The 14,148-nt window shown below is 40.3% G+C and overlaps 2 protein-coding genes across 2 annotated transcripts in view; one reads left to right on the top strand and one right to left on the bottom strand.

Moving 5' to 3' along the window:
- TMC2 (transmembrane channel like 2) overlaps positions 1-14,148 on the bottom strand; it is a 96,019-nt gene that overhangs the window by 41,551 nt on the left and 40,320 nt on the right. The window contains 4 exon segments of the mRNA XM_070471815.1: positions 926-1,024; positions 5,604-5,710; positions 6,053-6,134; positions 13,664-13,754. Of these exon segments, the coding sequence (XP_070327916.1) occupies positions 926-1,024; positions 5,604-5,710; positions 6,053-6,134; positions 13,664-13,754 (379 nt within the window).
- LOC110145842 (large ribosomal subunit protein uL11-like) lies at positions 7,908-8,511 on the top strand. Its single transcript, XM_070471842.1, has one exon. The coding sequence runs from the start codon at positions 7,957-7,959 to the stop codon at positions 8,446-8,448; it is 492 nt and encodes a 163-aa protein (XP_070327943.1). The 5' UTR covers positions 7,908-7,956; the 3' UTR covers positions 8,449-8,511.

Genomic DNA, 14,148 nt, shown 5'->3' with positions numbered 1-14,148 from the left:
TGAAAAAAATCTTCCAACTAATTTTCACACTTTTCTGAGGGAGGGATGGGCACAGGACCCTGAGCAAAGGCACGGGGCACTGGACTTCCCCCCAAGTTGATAATATTGGGGCACAAAATATGAGGTCTTAGATAGACCTGGGACTGGCAAGGTAGAGGGCAACTGGGTCATGAACAATTCTTTTGTAAACCCAATTCAGAACACTTGGTTTTATTCCAACTGGGAATGGGAATGAATGAATATCGACGATGGGGAGTCACAGGGTCAGGTTTGTATTTTAGAAAGGTCCCTGGCAGCAGAGGGAATGGAGATATGAGGAGCCAAGAAAAGGCTGGGATTCTGACAGTGACCTTGGTACAGTGTTATTAGGAGCAGAGGTCCAAGGGAAAGAGAAAAGGAGACTAAGAAATATTTAGTAGACAGGCTCAGATTTAGTGATTCGTTGGATGTGAGGGGTGGTAGTGATGACAGAAAAATGTGGGATGACTTTCAGGTTTCAGACTTGAATGACTGGATGACTGGTGGTTCCCATAAAAGAGATGAGAAAAGGTGATGTGAGTTTGGTTGGATAGCTGTTGAATTTGAGAAGCAAATTTGATACTTAGTTGAAGATGTCAAGTGAAGCTTGGGGAAAGGTTGGACTGGCAATAGCACTGGGGTCTTACTGGGTTACAGTGAGATAAAACCATCCTGCAAGATTGCCTTACATAGATCTGGCAGAATGGGGGGAGCAGTGACCTCGTGGGGAACTTGTGCCCATCAGAATGTGTGATGGAAAGACCCATTAAGGGGAACTAGGTGGACATGGTTGGCTAGCTTATTCTGCACAGTGCCAGGATCCCACCGGTTGAAGCACTGGCTTTCCAATAATTAAACATTTCACACTTATCCACAATCACAACATTGTGCACATGGGCAATGGTACCTCAAAATCCCAAAGAACAGAAAAATCCATGGCTTTTTCTTCCTCAGCCCGAGGCACCGTCTTTCTAGGAATACTTCCATAGGGCATGCCCATTAGCACCTTGTGTTGGGACAGAATGACACAATTACATGTGGAGGAGATACAAACACACAGAAATGTGCACACAGTGGTTTAAATTCCTTCTCAGAGCAGGAACACTCATTAAAAAAAATAACATTAATCACTTTCTTGATTTAAAATAGTATATACTCATTGTAGAAAATGTGAAAAAGTATAGAAGAGTGTTCAAAAAATTACCTATCACTTTCACAGTCATCTTAAAGATGACTGATAGATATTCATATATTTTCTTTCAAAGTTTCTGAGTTTTATGTATGTTTTAGCTTGGTTATTTAGCTTAGTATTATTTTATGACCAATTCCTTATGGCATATGATATTTTTCAAAATAAAATGACTTCAAAATACCTAATCACATGTATGTACCCTAAACCTATTTTTAAAATCCTGTATTGTTGGATTAATGAGAGTATTTCAAGCTCTTTGTTGTTGTTGTTCTGTCACTAAGTTCTGTCCCACTCTTTGAGACCCTATGGACTGGAGTGTGCCAGGAGACTGTCCTTCACTATCTCCTGGAGTTTGCTCAAACTCATGTCCACTGAGTCAGTGATACCATCCAACCATCTCATCCCCTGTCGCCCCCTTCTCCTCCTGCCCTCAATCTTTCCCAGCATCAGGGTCTTTTCCAGTGAGTCAGCTCTTTGCATCAGGGGGCCAAAGTATTGGAGTTTCAGCTTCAGCAACAGTATTTCCAATGAGTATTCAGCACTGATTTCCTTTAGGATGGACTGGTTTGGTCTCCTTGCAGTCCAGGGGACTCACAATAGTCTTCTCCAACACCACAATTCAAAAGCATCAATTCTTCAGCACTCTCACATCCATACATGACCACTGAAAAACCATAGCCTTGACCAGATGGACCTTTGTTGGCAAAGTAATGTCTCTACTTTTAATATGCTATCTAGGTTGGTCATAACTTTCCTTCCAAGGAGTAAGCGTCTTTTAATTCATGGTTGCAATCACCATCTGCAGTGATTTTGGAGCCCCCCAAAATAAAGTCTGCCACTGTTTCCACTGTTTCCCCATCTATTTGCCATGAAGAGATGGGACCAGATGCCATGATCCTAGTTTTCTGAATGTTGAGCTTTAAGCCAACTTTTTCACTGTTCTCTTTCACTTTCATCGAAAGGCTTTTTAGTTCCTCTTCACTTTCTGCCATAAGGGTGGTGTCATCTGCATGTCTGAGGTTATTGATATTTCTTCCGGCAATCTTGATTCCAGCTTGTGCTTCTTCCAGCCCAGCGTTTCTCATGATGTACTCTGCATATAAGTTTAAAAAGCAGGGTGACAATATACAGCCTTGATGTACTCCTTTTCCTTTCCATTGATCTATATTTCTGTCTTTGTGCCAGTACCATACTGTGTTGATGACTGTGGCTTTGTAGTAGAGTCTGAAGTCAGGCAGATTGATTTCTCCAGTTCCATTCTTCTTTCTCAGGATTACTTTGGCTATTCGAGGTTTTTTGTATTTCCATACAAATTGTGAAATTATTTGTTCTAGTTCTGTGAAAAATACCGTTGGTAGTTTGATAGGGATTGCATTGAATCTATAGATTGCTTTGGGTAGTATAGCCATTTTGACAATATTGATTCTTCCAATCCATGAACACGGTATATTTCTCCATCTGTTTGTGTCCTCTTTGATTTCTTTCATCAGTGTTTTATAGTTTTCTATGTATAGGTCTTTTGTTTCTTTAGGTAGATATACTCCTAAGTATTTTATTCTTTTTGTTGCAATGGTGAATGGTATTGTTTCCTTAATTTCTCTTTCTGTTTTCTCATTGTTAGTGTATAGGAATGCAAGAGATTTCTGTGTGTTATTATATCCTGCAACTTTACTGTATTCATTGATTAGCTCTAGTAATTTTCTGGTAGAGTCTTTAGGGTTTTCTATGTAGAGGATCATGTCATCTGCAAACAGAGAGAGTTTCACTTCTTCTTTTCCTATCTGGATTCCTTTGACTTCTTTTTCTGCCCTGATTGCTGTGGCCAAAACTTCCAAAACTATGTTGAATAGTAGTGGTGAGAGTGGGCACCCTTGTCTTGTTCCTGATTATCTTCGACAAAGGAGGCAAGGATATACAATGGAAAAAAGATAACCTCTTTAACAAGTGGTGCTGGGAAAACTGGTCAACCACCTGTAAAAGAATGAAACTAGAACACTTTCTAACACCATACACAAAAATAAACTCAAAATGGATTAAAGATCTAAATGTAAGACCAGAAACTATCAAACTCCTAGAGGAGAATGTAGGCAAAACACTCTCCGACATAAATCACAGCAGGATCCTCTATGACCCACATCCCAGAATTTTAGAAATAAAAGCAAAAATAAACAAATGGGACCTAATGAAACTTAAAAGCTTTTGCACAACAAAGGAAACTATAAGCAAGGTGAAAAGACAGCCCTCAGATTGGGAGAAAATAATAGCAAACGAAGCAACAGACAAAGGATTAATCTCAAAAATATACAAGCAACTCCTCCAGCTCAACTCCAGAAAAATAAATGACCCAATCAAAAAATGGGCCAAAGAACTCAACAGACATTTCTCCAAGGAAGACATACAGATGGCACTAAAACACATGAAAAGATGCTCAACATCACTCATTATCAGAGAAATGCAAATCAAAACCACAATGAGGTACCATTACACGCCAGTCAGGATGGCTGCTATCCAAAAGTCTACAAGCAATAAATGCTGGAGAGGGTGTGGAGAAATGGGAACCCTCTTACACTGTTGGTGGGAATGCAAATTAGTACAGCCACTATGGAAAACAGTGTGGAGATTTCTTAAAAAGCTGGAAATAGAACTGCCATATGACCCAGCAATCCCACTTCTGGGCATACACACCAAGGATACCAGATCTGAAAGAGACACGTGCACCCCAATGTTCATCGCAGCACTGTTTATAATAGCCAGGACATGGAAGCAACCCAGATGCCCATCAGCAGACGAATGGATGAGGAAGCTGTGGTACATATACACCATGGAATATTACTCAGCGATTAAAAAGAATTCATTTGAATCAGTTCTAATGAGATGGATGAAACTGGAGCCCATTATACAGAGTGAAGTAAGCCAGAAAGATAAAGACCATTACAGTATACTAACACATATATATATGGACTTTAGAAAGATGGTAATGATAACCCTATATGCAAAACAGAAAAAGAGACTCAGATGCATAGAACAGACTTGTGGACTCTGGGAGAAGGCGAGGGTGGGATGTTTCAAGAGAACAGCATCTTAACATGTATATTATCTAGGGTGAAACAGATCACCAGCCCAGGTTGGGTGCATAAGACAAGTGCTCGGGCCTGGTGCACTGGGAAGACCCAGAGGGATCGGGTGGAGAGGGAGGTGGGAGGGGGGACTGGGATGGGGAATACATGTAAATCCATGGCTAATTCATTTCAATGTATGACAAAAACTACTGTAATGATATAAAGTTATTAGCCTTAAAAAAAAATTAAAAAAAAAATAAATAAAAAGCAGGGTGACAATAAACAGCCTTGATGTACTCCTTTTCCTATTTGGAACCAGTCTGTTGTTCCATGTCCAGTTCTAACTGTTGTTTCCTGACCTGCATATAGGTTTCTCAAGAGGCAGGTCAGGTGGTCTGGTATGCCCATCTCTTTCAGAATTTTCCACAGTTTATTGTGCTCCACACAGTCAAAGGCTTTGGCATAGTCAATAAAGCAGAAATAGATGTTTTTCTGGAACTCTCTTGCTTTTTTGATGATCCAGCAGATGTTGGCAATTTGATCTCTGGTTCCTCTGCCTTTTCTAAAACCAGCTTGAACATCTGGAAGTTCATGGTTCATGTATTGCTGAAGCCTGGCCTGGAGAATTTTGAGCATTACTTTACTAGTGTGTGAGCCAGTTAATAAATCTGGAAGGAAAAACTACTAAATTCATAAATATCATTACCCTCTAAGCTGTAGAGGTAAATCCGCTGGTGTACCCAGGACTAGTGCCAGGAGGTTCAGACAGGACTATAGCAATTATTGTGCTGAGGGCTAGTGGACCACAGACAGCCGTGGAAAAGGTCTGAGGACAACACTCTGGAAACCTGGGATCTCATTCACCACAAGTTTATCATGCAGATTTTCACAGGTCATTTGTTCATTTTTTGTCTCTCTATTACTCATTTATAGGTAAGGATCTACCCACATCCATAATAAAATTGTATCTGGGAGAACAGTGAGGAGTGCTATTCAAATGCAGGGTTTCTTTGGGCTAATAAATTATAATGTAATGCATTCTATTTCTCTTTTTTTCAGCATAAAAGAAAATACCTCACTAAAGTATTAATTCTTGACTAATCTCAAAGTAAAATAAAAGGTAGAAAAATGTAGGGGCCACATATTCATTCAGACATGCAAGTATTTTGGTTCTATTCTTTGTACTGGGTTCTCTGGGCAATTGATGTGAGCATTGAATTAAAAACAAATGATGGATTCTTTGTAAAACAGAGTAGTTGTTTCATATAAATGAAGATGGAAGTCATGATAAGCCTCATAACACTATCCAAAGTTATAGGCAGTTCTTTTCTTACCTCTGGGATTATGACTAGACCAAATATTAAGCCAAAAAGGACAAGGTTAACTCCATACATCCATCGGAGGAAGATGAAATATGATGCCACTGAAGAACCAAAGTGACCTGAAGAAAAGACGATGGTGGGTGTAAGTGTTGCAGAAGGAGGATGGTAACACTGCCAAGCACTATATGTGGGTGATGGATGCAATTTTCATGTCAGCCTGTAGAACACACATCTCTTTTTTTTTTCTCCAAATAAAAAGGACTTAACTGATTCGCCTAAGTTCCTACAATCAGAAAGTGAAGAAGCACAATTTAAATTCTGATCTAACTAGCCCAAAGTCCATTCCTTTTTCTAATACAACAGCATCTATGATAAACTAACCAGTTGGTCCAGAACACAGTCCAAACCCTTGGAAAACCTTTCAGCAAACCAACTAAAAACAGTGACACCAAAATACTCACTTTCAATGTCCTTGATCTTCATTTCCCAGGGGATACATTGAGTCTTGAAATTATCAAAGTCTCTTTTAAACTTGACCCATTTCTGAAATTAAACAGACAACACCCTCAGTTCATTAACATGCTGCTTTGGGGCTTGGAGGTGCGTGTGGATGTTGACAAGTCAACACGAGGTCAATAGGTGAGTGAGGCTGTCACGTTGGAACTGTTGAGACCAGGCTGTCTGAGGTGGATGCTCACATCATCACTTTCAAAGTTAGGTGTGAGTGAGAGAGAAGCCAGGGCAACACAATATCTTCCAGTTTTCTATGATGCTGATAAAATTTCAGGTTTGGACAGTTTACATATGAAGATAGAAAGTCTATGTATAATTTCTGATTTGGGGAATCAAATTGGTTTAGCAAACTCTTATATAACTTCATCTAAAACCAAAAATTCAAGGGAAAAAAACCTCACACCTATAATTGGCAGACAGTCGAGTGCCTTAATCTGATAGGAACCATTGCTAAACTATAATACTGAAAGCAGTGGTAAAGAGATCTCATCCCCAGGTTTCCCTTTCTTCTTCCAGTGAAATGGCAGCCTGTTTTTTCTTTTTTCCCCCGCTAAAATTAGTTAGGAAGGCATTATGCCCCTTTCCAGAGTCTACTCCAGCTACAACACTCACTTTTTACCAGTCAGAAACCTGAGCAGCTGTCTGCTGGCTGCATGAAAATCTGTCAAGTCTTTCAGGGGATGCTCTTCAACAGTCCCACCCCCTGGAAATAAATAAATCCACTTGGAATTTTTAAAAAAACTTATAGAAAATAGCAGGCAAAGATAAAGTAAAGAGAAAATTCTAAGATCCGTTTCTATTGTTACAAAGGTCTCAAAAGAACTTGTTCATGAAGGAAATGAGATTTTCTTTGTAAATTCACTAAAGCATAAAAGGGAAAATTTATCTGAAGGAACCAGATCGACTTCCAGATGTAAAGGCTTTGACTAGGTAGTTATTGGATAATTACTGTTTAAGAAAGGAAACCACCTGTCAGAAGGGAGACGGTCACAGATGCCAAGGAGAAGAGGGACCCATAAGCAAAGGACAGGTTCATAATAATGGCAAAGATCTTCCTAAGACAAGCAGGGATGTGGGGACACTGGCTATCCCAATCCCATTGCTTCTTCTACCTTTCCTAGTTCTGATTCTGTGCTTGAAAACCATCTTCGGTTTATTTGGCTTCTTAGGTAGGTCTGTCTATAAGGAAAGCATTTGCCCATCATCTGAGCTGTGAATATTTTGATTTCTATGGCAGTAATTTTTTTTCACTGCAAATTAGTAGATTGGAATTGGGATAATAATTCATGTGTGCATGTTAAGTCATGTCTGACAGCCCCATGAATGGTAGCCCACCAGGCTCCTCTGTCCATGGAAATTTCCAGGCAAGAATACTGGAGTGGGTTGCCATTTCCTACTCCAGGGGATCTTTCTGACCCAGGGATTGAACCCGCCTCTCCTCCAGTGGATTCTTTACCACTGAGCCACTTGGGAAGCTTGGGGTTATTGTTCAGCTTCCCATAAAACTGTACTGGGATTTCCTGGTGGCTCAGATGGTAAAGAATCCGCCTGCCATGTGGGAGACCTGGGTTCTATCCCTGGGTTGGGGAGATCCCTGGGAGGAGGGCATGGCAACCCACTCCAGTATTCTTGCCTGGAGAATCCCCATGGACAGAGGAGCCTGGAGGGCTACAGTCCATGCGGTCACAAAGAGTCAGACACGACTGAGTGACTAAGCACAGCACATAACTGTACTATCAAAAATAAAAGACACTGTTGCTTTCGGCTTTCAGCTAGGAGGAGGCCAAGGTGCAACTTTCTTCGGTCCCGGTCGTCCCGAATCCGGGTCCATCCGACACCAGCCGCCTCCACCATGCCGCCTAAGTTCGACCCCAACGAGATCAAAGTCGTATACCTGAGGTGCTCTAGTGGGGAAGTCAGTGCCATGTCTGCCCTGGCCCCCAAGATTGGCCCCTTGGGCCTGTCTCCAAAAAAGGTCGGTGATGACATCGCCAAGGCAACTGGTGATTGGAAGGGTCTGAGGATTACAGTGAAACTGACCATTCAGAACAGACAAGCCCAGATTGAGGTGGTACATTCTGCCCTGATCATCAAAGCCCTCAAGGAACCACCAAGGGACAGAAAGAAGCAGAAAAACATTAAGCACAGTGGAAACATCACTTTTGATGAGATCGTCAACATTGCCCGGCAGATGCGGCATCCGTCTCTAGCTAGAGAACTTTCTGGAACCATTAAAGAGATCCTGGGGACCACCCAGTCTGTGGGCTGCAATGTTGATGGCCGCCACCCTCATGACATCATAGATGATATCAACAGTGGTGCGGTGGAGTGCCCAGCTAGTTAAGAACTGCAAAGGAAAAAGAAAAATAAAGGATCATTTGACAACCAAAAAAAAAAAAAAAAAAGACACTGTTGATATGGACTTCAAAATTTTCAGTTCTTGCATTGGTTATTCCTCCTTGTAAATTACTAATCTGGTATCTGATATTATATATTGGTCTCATAAGCTTTACTAATGTGAATCCTCCCTTGAGAGACAGATCCTCTGTCAAGGTGCTGATAAAAATCAGTATAAAATATAGCCTTGCAAGGCTGAGGATCAATGGAGTAATGAATGTTGCCAAGGGAGACCCTTGAAGACACAGTCTGCCAGTTGGTCACTTGGCAACCGCCTGCAGCCCCTCAAGGCTGAGGGCATCTCAGCCTGAAAAGTCATGCCTGGAGGTGGGGGGGCATAGGCAGAGAGAGGCCTGGGAGAAGCTCGCATTGAAGCTTTTATCCTTCATTGATTTGGAGAATCAGGAAACTGAGCCTGGGCATGGGTGGGAGAAGACCTCAACTCCCTTCCTCAGAGCTATGTGAGATGGTAGCTGCCTCCTTGGACGGGGTTCCTGGCTGTGCATGTTGTTTCGCTCTTCAGTTATATAGGAGAAAAGATTTCAAACAGTGGTCAAACAAGACACAGGCACATCCTGCCTGTGGATGAGATCTGAATCTGAATAACCAAAAACAACCAGCGAAGCCTGAGAAACAGTGCGCAAAACAAGGAAAAAGGGACCCCTTTATTTGAGGTTTTCAGAAAGTATTTCATCCAGGGCCCTGGTAGCTCAGACAGTAAAGTGTCTGCCTACAATGCGGGAGACCCAGGTTCGATCCCTGGGTCGGGAAGATCCCCTGGAGAAGGAAATGGCAATCCACTCCAGAATTCTTGCCTGGAAAATCCCATGGACTGAGGATCCTGGTAGGCTGCAGTCCATGGGGTCGCAAAGAGTCGGACACGACTGAGCGACTTCACTTCACTTCTTCTTCACATAATTCAATTTTGAGAGATGGTTCAATATTCTTGCTGTGTGTGTGGTCAGTCACTCAGTAGTGTCCAACTCTTTGTGACCCCATAGACTGTAGCCCTCCAGGCTCCCCTGTCCATGAGATTTCCCAGGCAAGAATACTAGAGTGGGTTGCCATTTTCTACTCCATCAATATTCTTAGCGGGATACAAAAAACATGGCTTCTAAAGTACAGGGTAGCAATTAGAGTTTTAAAAAAGAATACGGCATGTGTGTCGTGGGGCAGAATTCCTTGGCAGCCCAGTGGTTTAGGACTCTGCATTTTCATTGCTGAGGGAATGGGTTCAATCCTTGGTCTGGGGAACTAAGATCCCACAAACCTTGTGGCTGGAAAATAAAAGAATACAGGTGAAGTATGGAAAAATTGATTACAAGATTGCTAAAAGTCCAGTAATAGAATGAAAATAAACATTATACTTTAATTGAGACAAAAGAAAATTGATCCAATAGTATTGAAAATAAACCCGAGAAATTTCTGAGATGCAAAGAGAGAGAAAGCAAAGAATTAAAAATCATGAGGGAAAGTAAATACAAAGAGTGAGGAATCGGCAGCCATCCTTCTTCTAGTGAAGAAGCTGGAACTGTTTGAACAGAAACAAATTAGATTATTTATCAGACATATTTGAAGAACATGTTCCTCAGTTGAGAAGAAAGTTCTGAGTGTGCATTGTTAAGTGATAAATGGTTTTTAGATAAAAATTAATGTGACCCATAGATAGTTGTCAGGTGACTATAACAGAAAAGGAAGAAAAAATAATACTAGGGATAAAAAAGATTTAAACTCAACATATATAAAATATAATTACAAAAATTATGAGACTATCTATATGCAATTTTCTGTTAATACATATGAAACTCTTAATGAAAGGATCAAATCTGAGGAGATAAAAAAATATCAAAATGACCCCAAGAAGAAGTTAAAACTTGACTATCCCAATTGGAAAACCATTAAAAACTTATCAAGATATTCTATAAATTACTTCCTGACCTTTATAGTTTTGAGGATTCCATCTTTCAATTAAAAAAAAAATCATGCTTCACAAGCTGATTTACAGCATAAAATGGAGGTAATGCTATTTGTTTAATGTTACAAAGAAAGTGCAACCCTAATATTAAAATATGTCAAGACAGCATGCATGTGTGTGTGTGCACACATAAATTCAATTTTGTGAAAATTTATGTAAAAATTATAAATAAAATACTTGAAAAATCAGATGTGCCTGATAAAACTAAGTTTATGAACAGAAGGGAAAGGTATTTAACAAAATCTAACATCTATTTATCTTAGGAAGCATCACTATGAACAAAGCTAGTGGAGGTGTTGAAATTCTAGCTGAGCTATTTCAAATCCTAAAAGATTATGCTATTAAAGTGCTGCATTCAATATGTCAGCAAATTTGGAAAAATCAGCAGTGGCCTCTGGACCGGAATACGTCAGTTTTCATTCCAATCCCCAAGAAAGGCAATGCTGAAGAATGTTCAAACTATTGCACAATTGCACGCATCTCACATGCTAGCAAAGCAATGCTCAAAATTCTCCAAGCCAGGCTTCAGCAATACGTGAACTGAGAACTTCCAGATGTTCAAGCTGGTTTTAGAAAAGGCAGAAGAACCAGAGATCAAATTGCCAACATCCATTGGATCATTGAAAAAGCAAAAGAGTTCCAGAAAAACATCTATTTCTGCTTTATTGACTATACCAAAGCCTTTGACTGTGTGGATCACAACAAACTGTGGAAAATTCTGAAAGAGATGGGAACACCAGACCACCTGACCTGCCTCCTGAGAAACCTGTAGGCAGGTCAAGAAGCAACAGTTAGAACCAGACATGGAACAATGGACAGGTTCCACATTGGGAAAGGAGTACGTCAAGGCTGTATATTGTCACCCTGCTTATTTAACTTATGTGCAGAGTACATCATGCAAAATGTTGGGCTGGATGAAGCACAAGCTGGAACCAAGATGGGTAGAAGAAATATCAATAACCTCAGATATGCAGATGACCACCCTTATGGCAGAAAGTGAAGAGGAACTGAAGAGCCTCTTGATGATAGTGAAAGAGTAGAGTGAAAAAGCTGGTTTAAAACTCAACACTCAAAAACCTAAGATCATGGCTTCTGGTCCCATTACTTCATGGCAAATAGATGGGGAAACAATGGAAACAGTCACAGACTTTATCTTCTTGGGCTCCAAAATCACTGCAGATGGTGACTACAAGCATGAAATTAAAAGATGCTTGCTCCTTGGAAGAAAAGCTATGACTAACCTAGATAGCATATTAAAAAAGCAGAGACATTACTTTGCTGACAAAGGAGGTATGTCTAGTCAAAGCTATGGTTTTTCCAGTAGTCATATAGGATGTGAAAGTTACACCATAAAGAAAGCTGATTGCAGGAGAATTGATGCTTTTGAACTGTGGTGTTTGAGAAGACTCTTGAGAGTCCGCTGGACTGCAAGGGAATCAAACCAGTCTGTCCTAAAGAAAATCAGTCCTGAATATGCATTGGAAAGACTGTTGCTGAAGCTGAAGCTCCAATACTTTGGCCACCTGATGTGAAGAACTGACATTGGAAAAGACCCTGATGTGGGAAAGATTGAAGGCAGGAGGAGAAGGGGATGACAGAAAATAAGATGGTTGGATGGCATCACTGACTCAAAGGACATGAGTTTGAGCAAGCTCCAGGAGTTGGTGAGGGGCAGGGAAGCCTGGCGTTTTGCAGTCTATGGGGTCGCAAAGAGTCAGACATGACTGAGTGACTGAACTAAACTGAACTGAACATCTATTTGGATATTCCAATAAAATGGAAGTCTTATTAAACTAGAAATAAAGGGATAATTTCTTATTGTGAGAAAGAAAATCTACTTCAAGGTTGTCAAGGTAACAACTACCATCAACTTCATGTGAAACATTGGTGTCATTTTCAGTAAAGTAATGGAAAAGCAAAGAGACCTATGATCACCATTACCAACTGAAACTGTTCTAGTATTGCTAATCTGCAGTTTAGGAGAGAAATGATTTAGAACTCAAGAAAAATATCTTTACATACACAATTAGATGAAAGTGATTACAACTAATAAGGAAGTATAATAGAGAAAACAGATTAAAAATGAATATTCAAATACACAGTTTTCCTGCATGCCAGCATATCTAGTTATCAAAGAAATGGAAAAATGATCTCATTCACAAAAGCAACCAAAACATAAATTTTGTAGAAATAACATATAACATAGAAGAGATCTATATGAAGAAAATGACAAACTTTGCTGAAGGATAGAAAAATAAAGCTTCAGAAATGTATGATATTCTTAGATGTAAAGACTGGATATTCTACAGATAAGTTTTCCCAAATTAAATCAAAGGTTAAAAAAATTTCCACTCTATTTTGTGGTTTAAGGAGAATAAAATTGACTATGTTTTTAAAAAAAAAATTTTTCAATCAAAATCTTAATGGACTATACTAGAAATTGGCAAAGTGATTTTAAAATTGCACATGGAAAAAAAACAATGCTACTAAAACATAACAAAATGCAAATGGAAACATAGGCAAGACTGGCCAAGACATTTTTGAGAAAGAAAGGTAAAAAGAGGAAGTCTTATGAGCCATTAGACTGAATCAATAGTTGAAATGATGAGTTCAAATAAAAGTTCCAAAAAAGGCCCTATAGAAGAATTAAGTGAATGAAAATGATAGTTTTTCAGATCAGTAGGTAAAGGAAGGATGCTTCCATAGTTTCACATTAAATATCCAATTAGAGGGCATTACTTTAGCTTGAATCAGAAGCCCAGGTTATGACATAACACACCAGGGTTGTCCTTGACGCCATGTTGACACCACTTTTGTCTTCTGTATGACGCTGGGTCATGACTCTGTAGGACTCATGGCCCTTCTGGGTCTCCACCAAACCAAAGTCTTGATTTGGGGGTTTGGAAAATAAGATCCCAGTAGATTCAACATCATTAATTCTGTGAGTTTAGTCCTTCAGTGGAGAGGAAACAAGTCTCTAGTATATTGCAGCCCTCACAGATAAGTAGAGAGAAATGGACAGCTGGTTTCATTCCTGGATAAATCAGAACGACTGACTGGACCTCACACTCAGGATTCTGGGGGAGGTGGACATAAGCTGCGAAACCAGGCAGGTGCCTGTGATGGTCACCCAGACTCAGGAACTGAGCAAGTCCTCCTATAGGTTTGCAGCCTCTGGACCACACACCTTAGCCATCAGCATCCTATAGGCGTAGAGTCGCTTGCCTTTGCCCTTTCCCAAGGCTCCTTCATACTTCTCCACAAATTCTTGGGCCTCCCTGGTTAGAGGGGGGGAAAAGGCAGAAATTTAATTAACACCCAAGCAAAAGAAATCTGAACTATGAAGTCATATATGTGGCCGAGGGCTTTGAGTGTTTTAAACCCCTAGTTAGAATGTAAGTTCCACGAAGGCAGGGCATTTTGTCTGTTTTGTCCACTGAAGTCTCCCAAATGCCAAGGACAGTGATTCGTACATTGTTGGCACCTGTAGGCAGAATTTTGGCTTCCATGACCTTCGCCCCCTTGTGAATAGCAAAAGGAATTTTGCAGATGTAATTAAGACAACTGACTTTAACCTAGGGAGATTACCCTGGATATCTGGAAGGGCCCAATATAATCACATGAGCCCTTAGAAAAAGAAGAGGAAGGCAGAAGAATCAGAGAGAGATGTGG

This window comes from Odocoileus virginianus, chromosome 9 (assembly GCF_023699985.2).
Source record: "Odocoileus virginianus isolate 20LAN1187 ecotype Illinois chromosome 9, Ovbor_1.2, whole genome shotgun sequence".
NCBI classification, from domain to species: Eukaryota; Metazoa; Chordata; class Mammalia; order Artiodactyla; family Cervidae; genus Odocoileus; species Odocoileus virginianus.
The sequence above is the reverse complement of the archived record's forward strand: the minus strand, read 5'-3'. Positions and strand labels throughout refer to the sequence as shown.

Excerpts from the sequence above, each read along its gene's own strand:
- LOC110145842 (XM_070471842.1), top strand. The coding sequence starts at position 7,957 with ATGCCGCCTAAGTTCGACCCCAACGAGATCAAAGTCGTATACCTGAGG.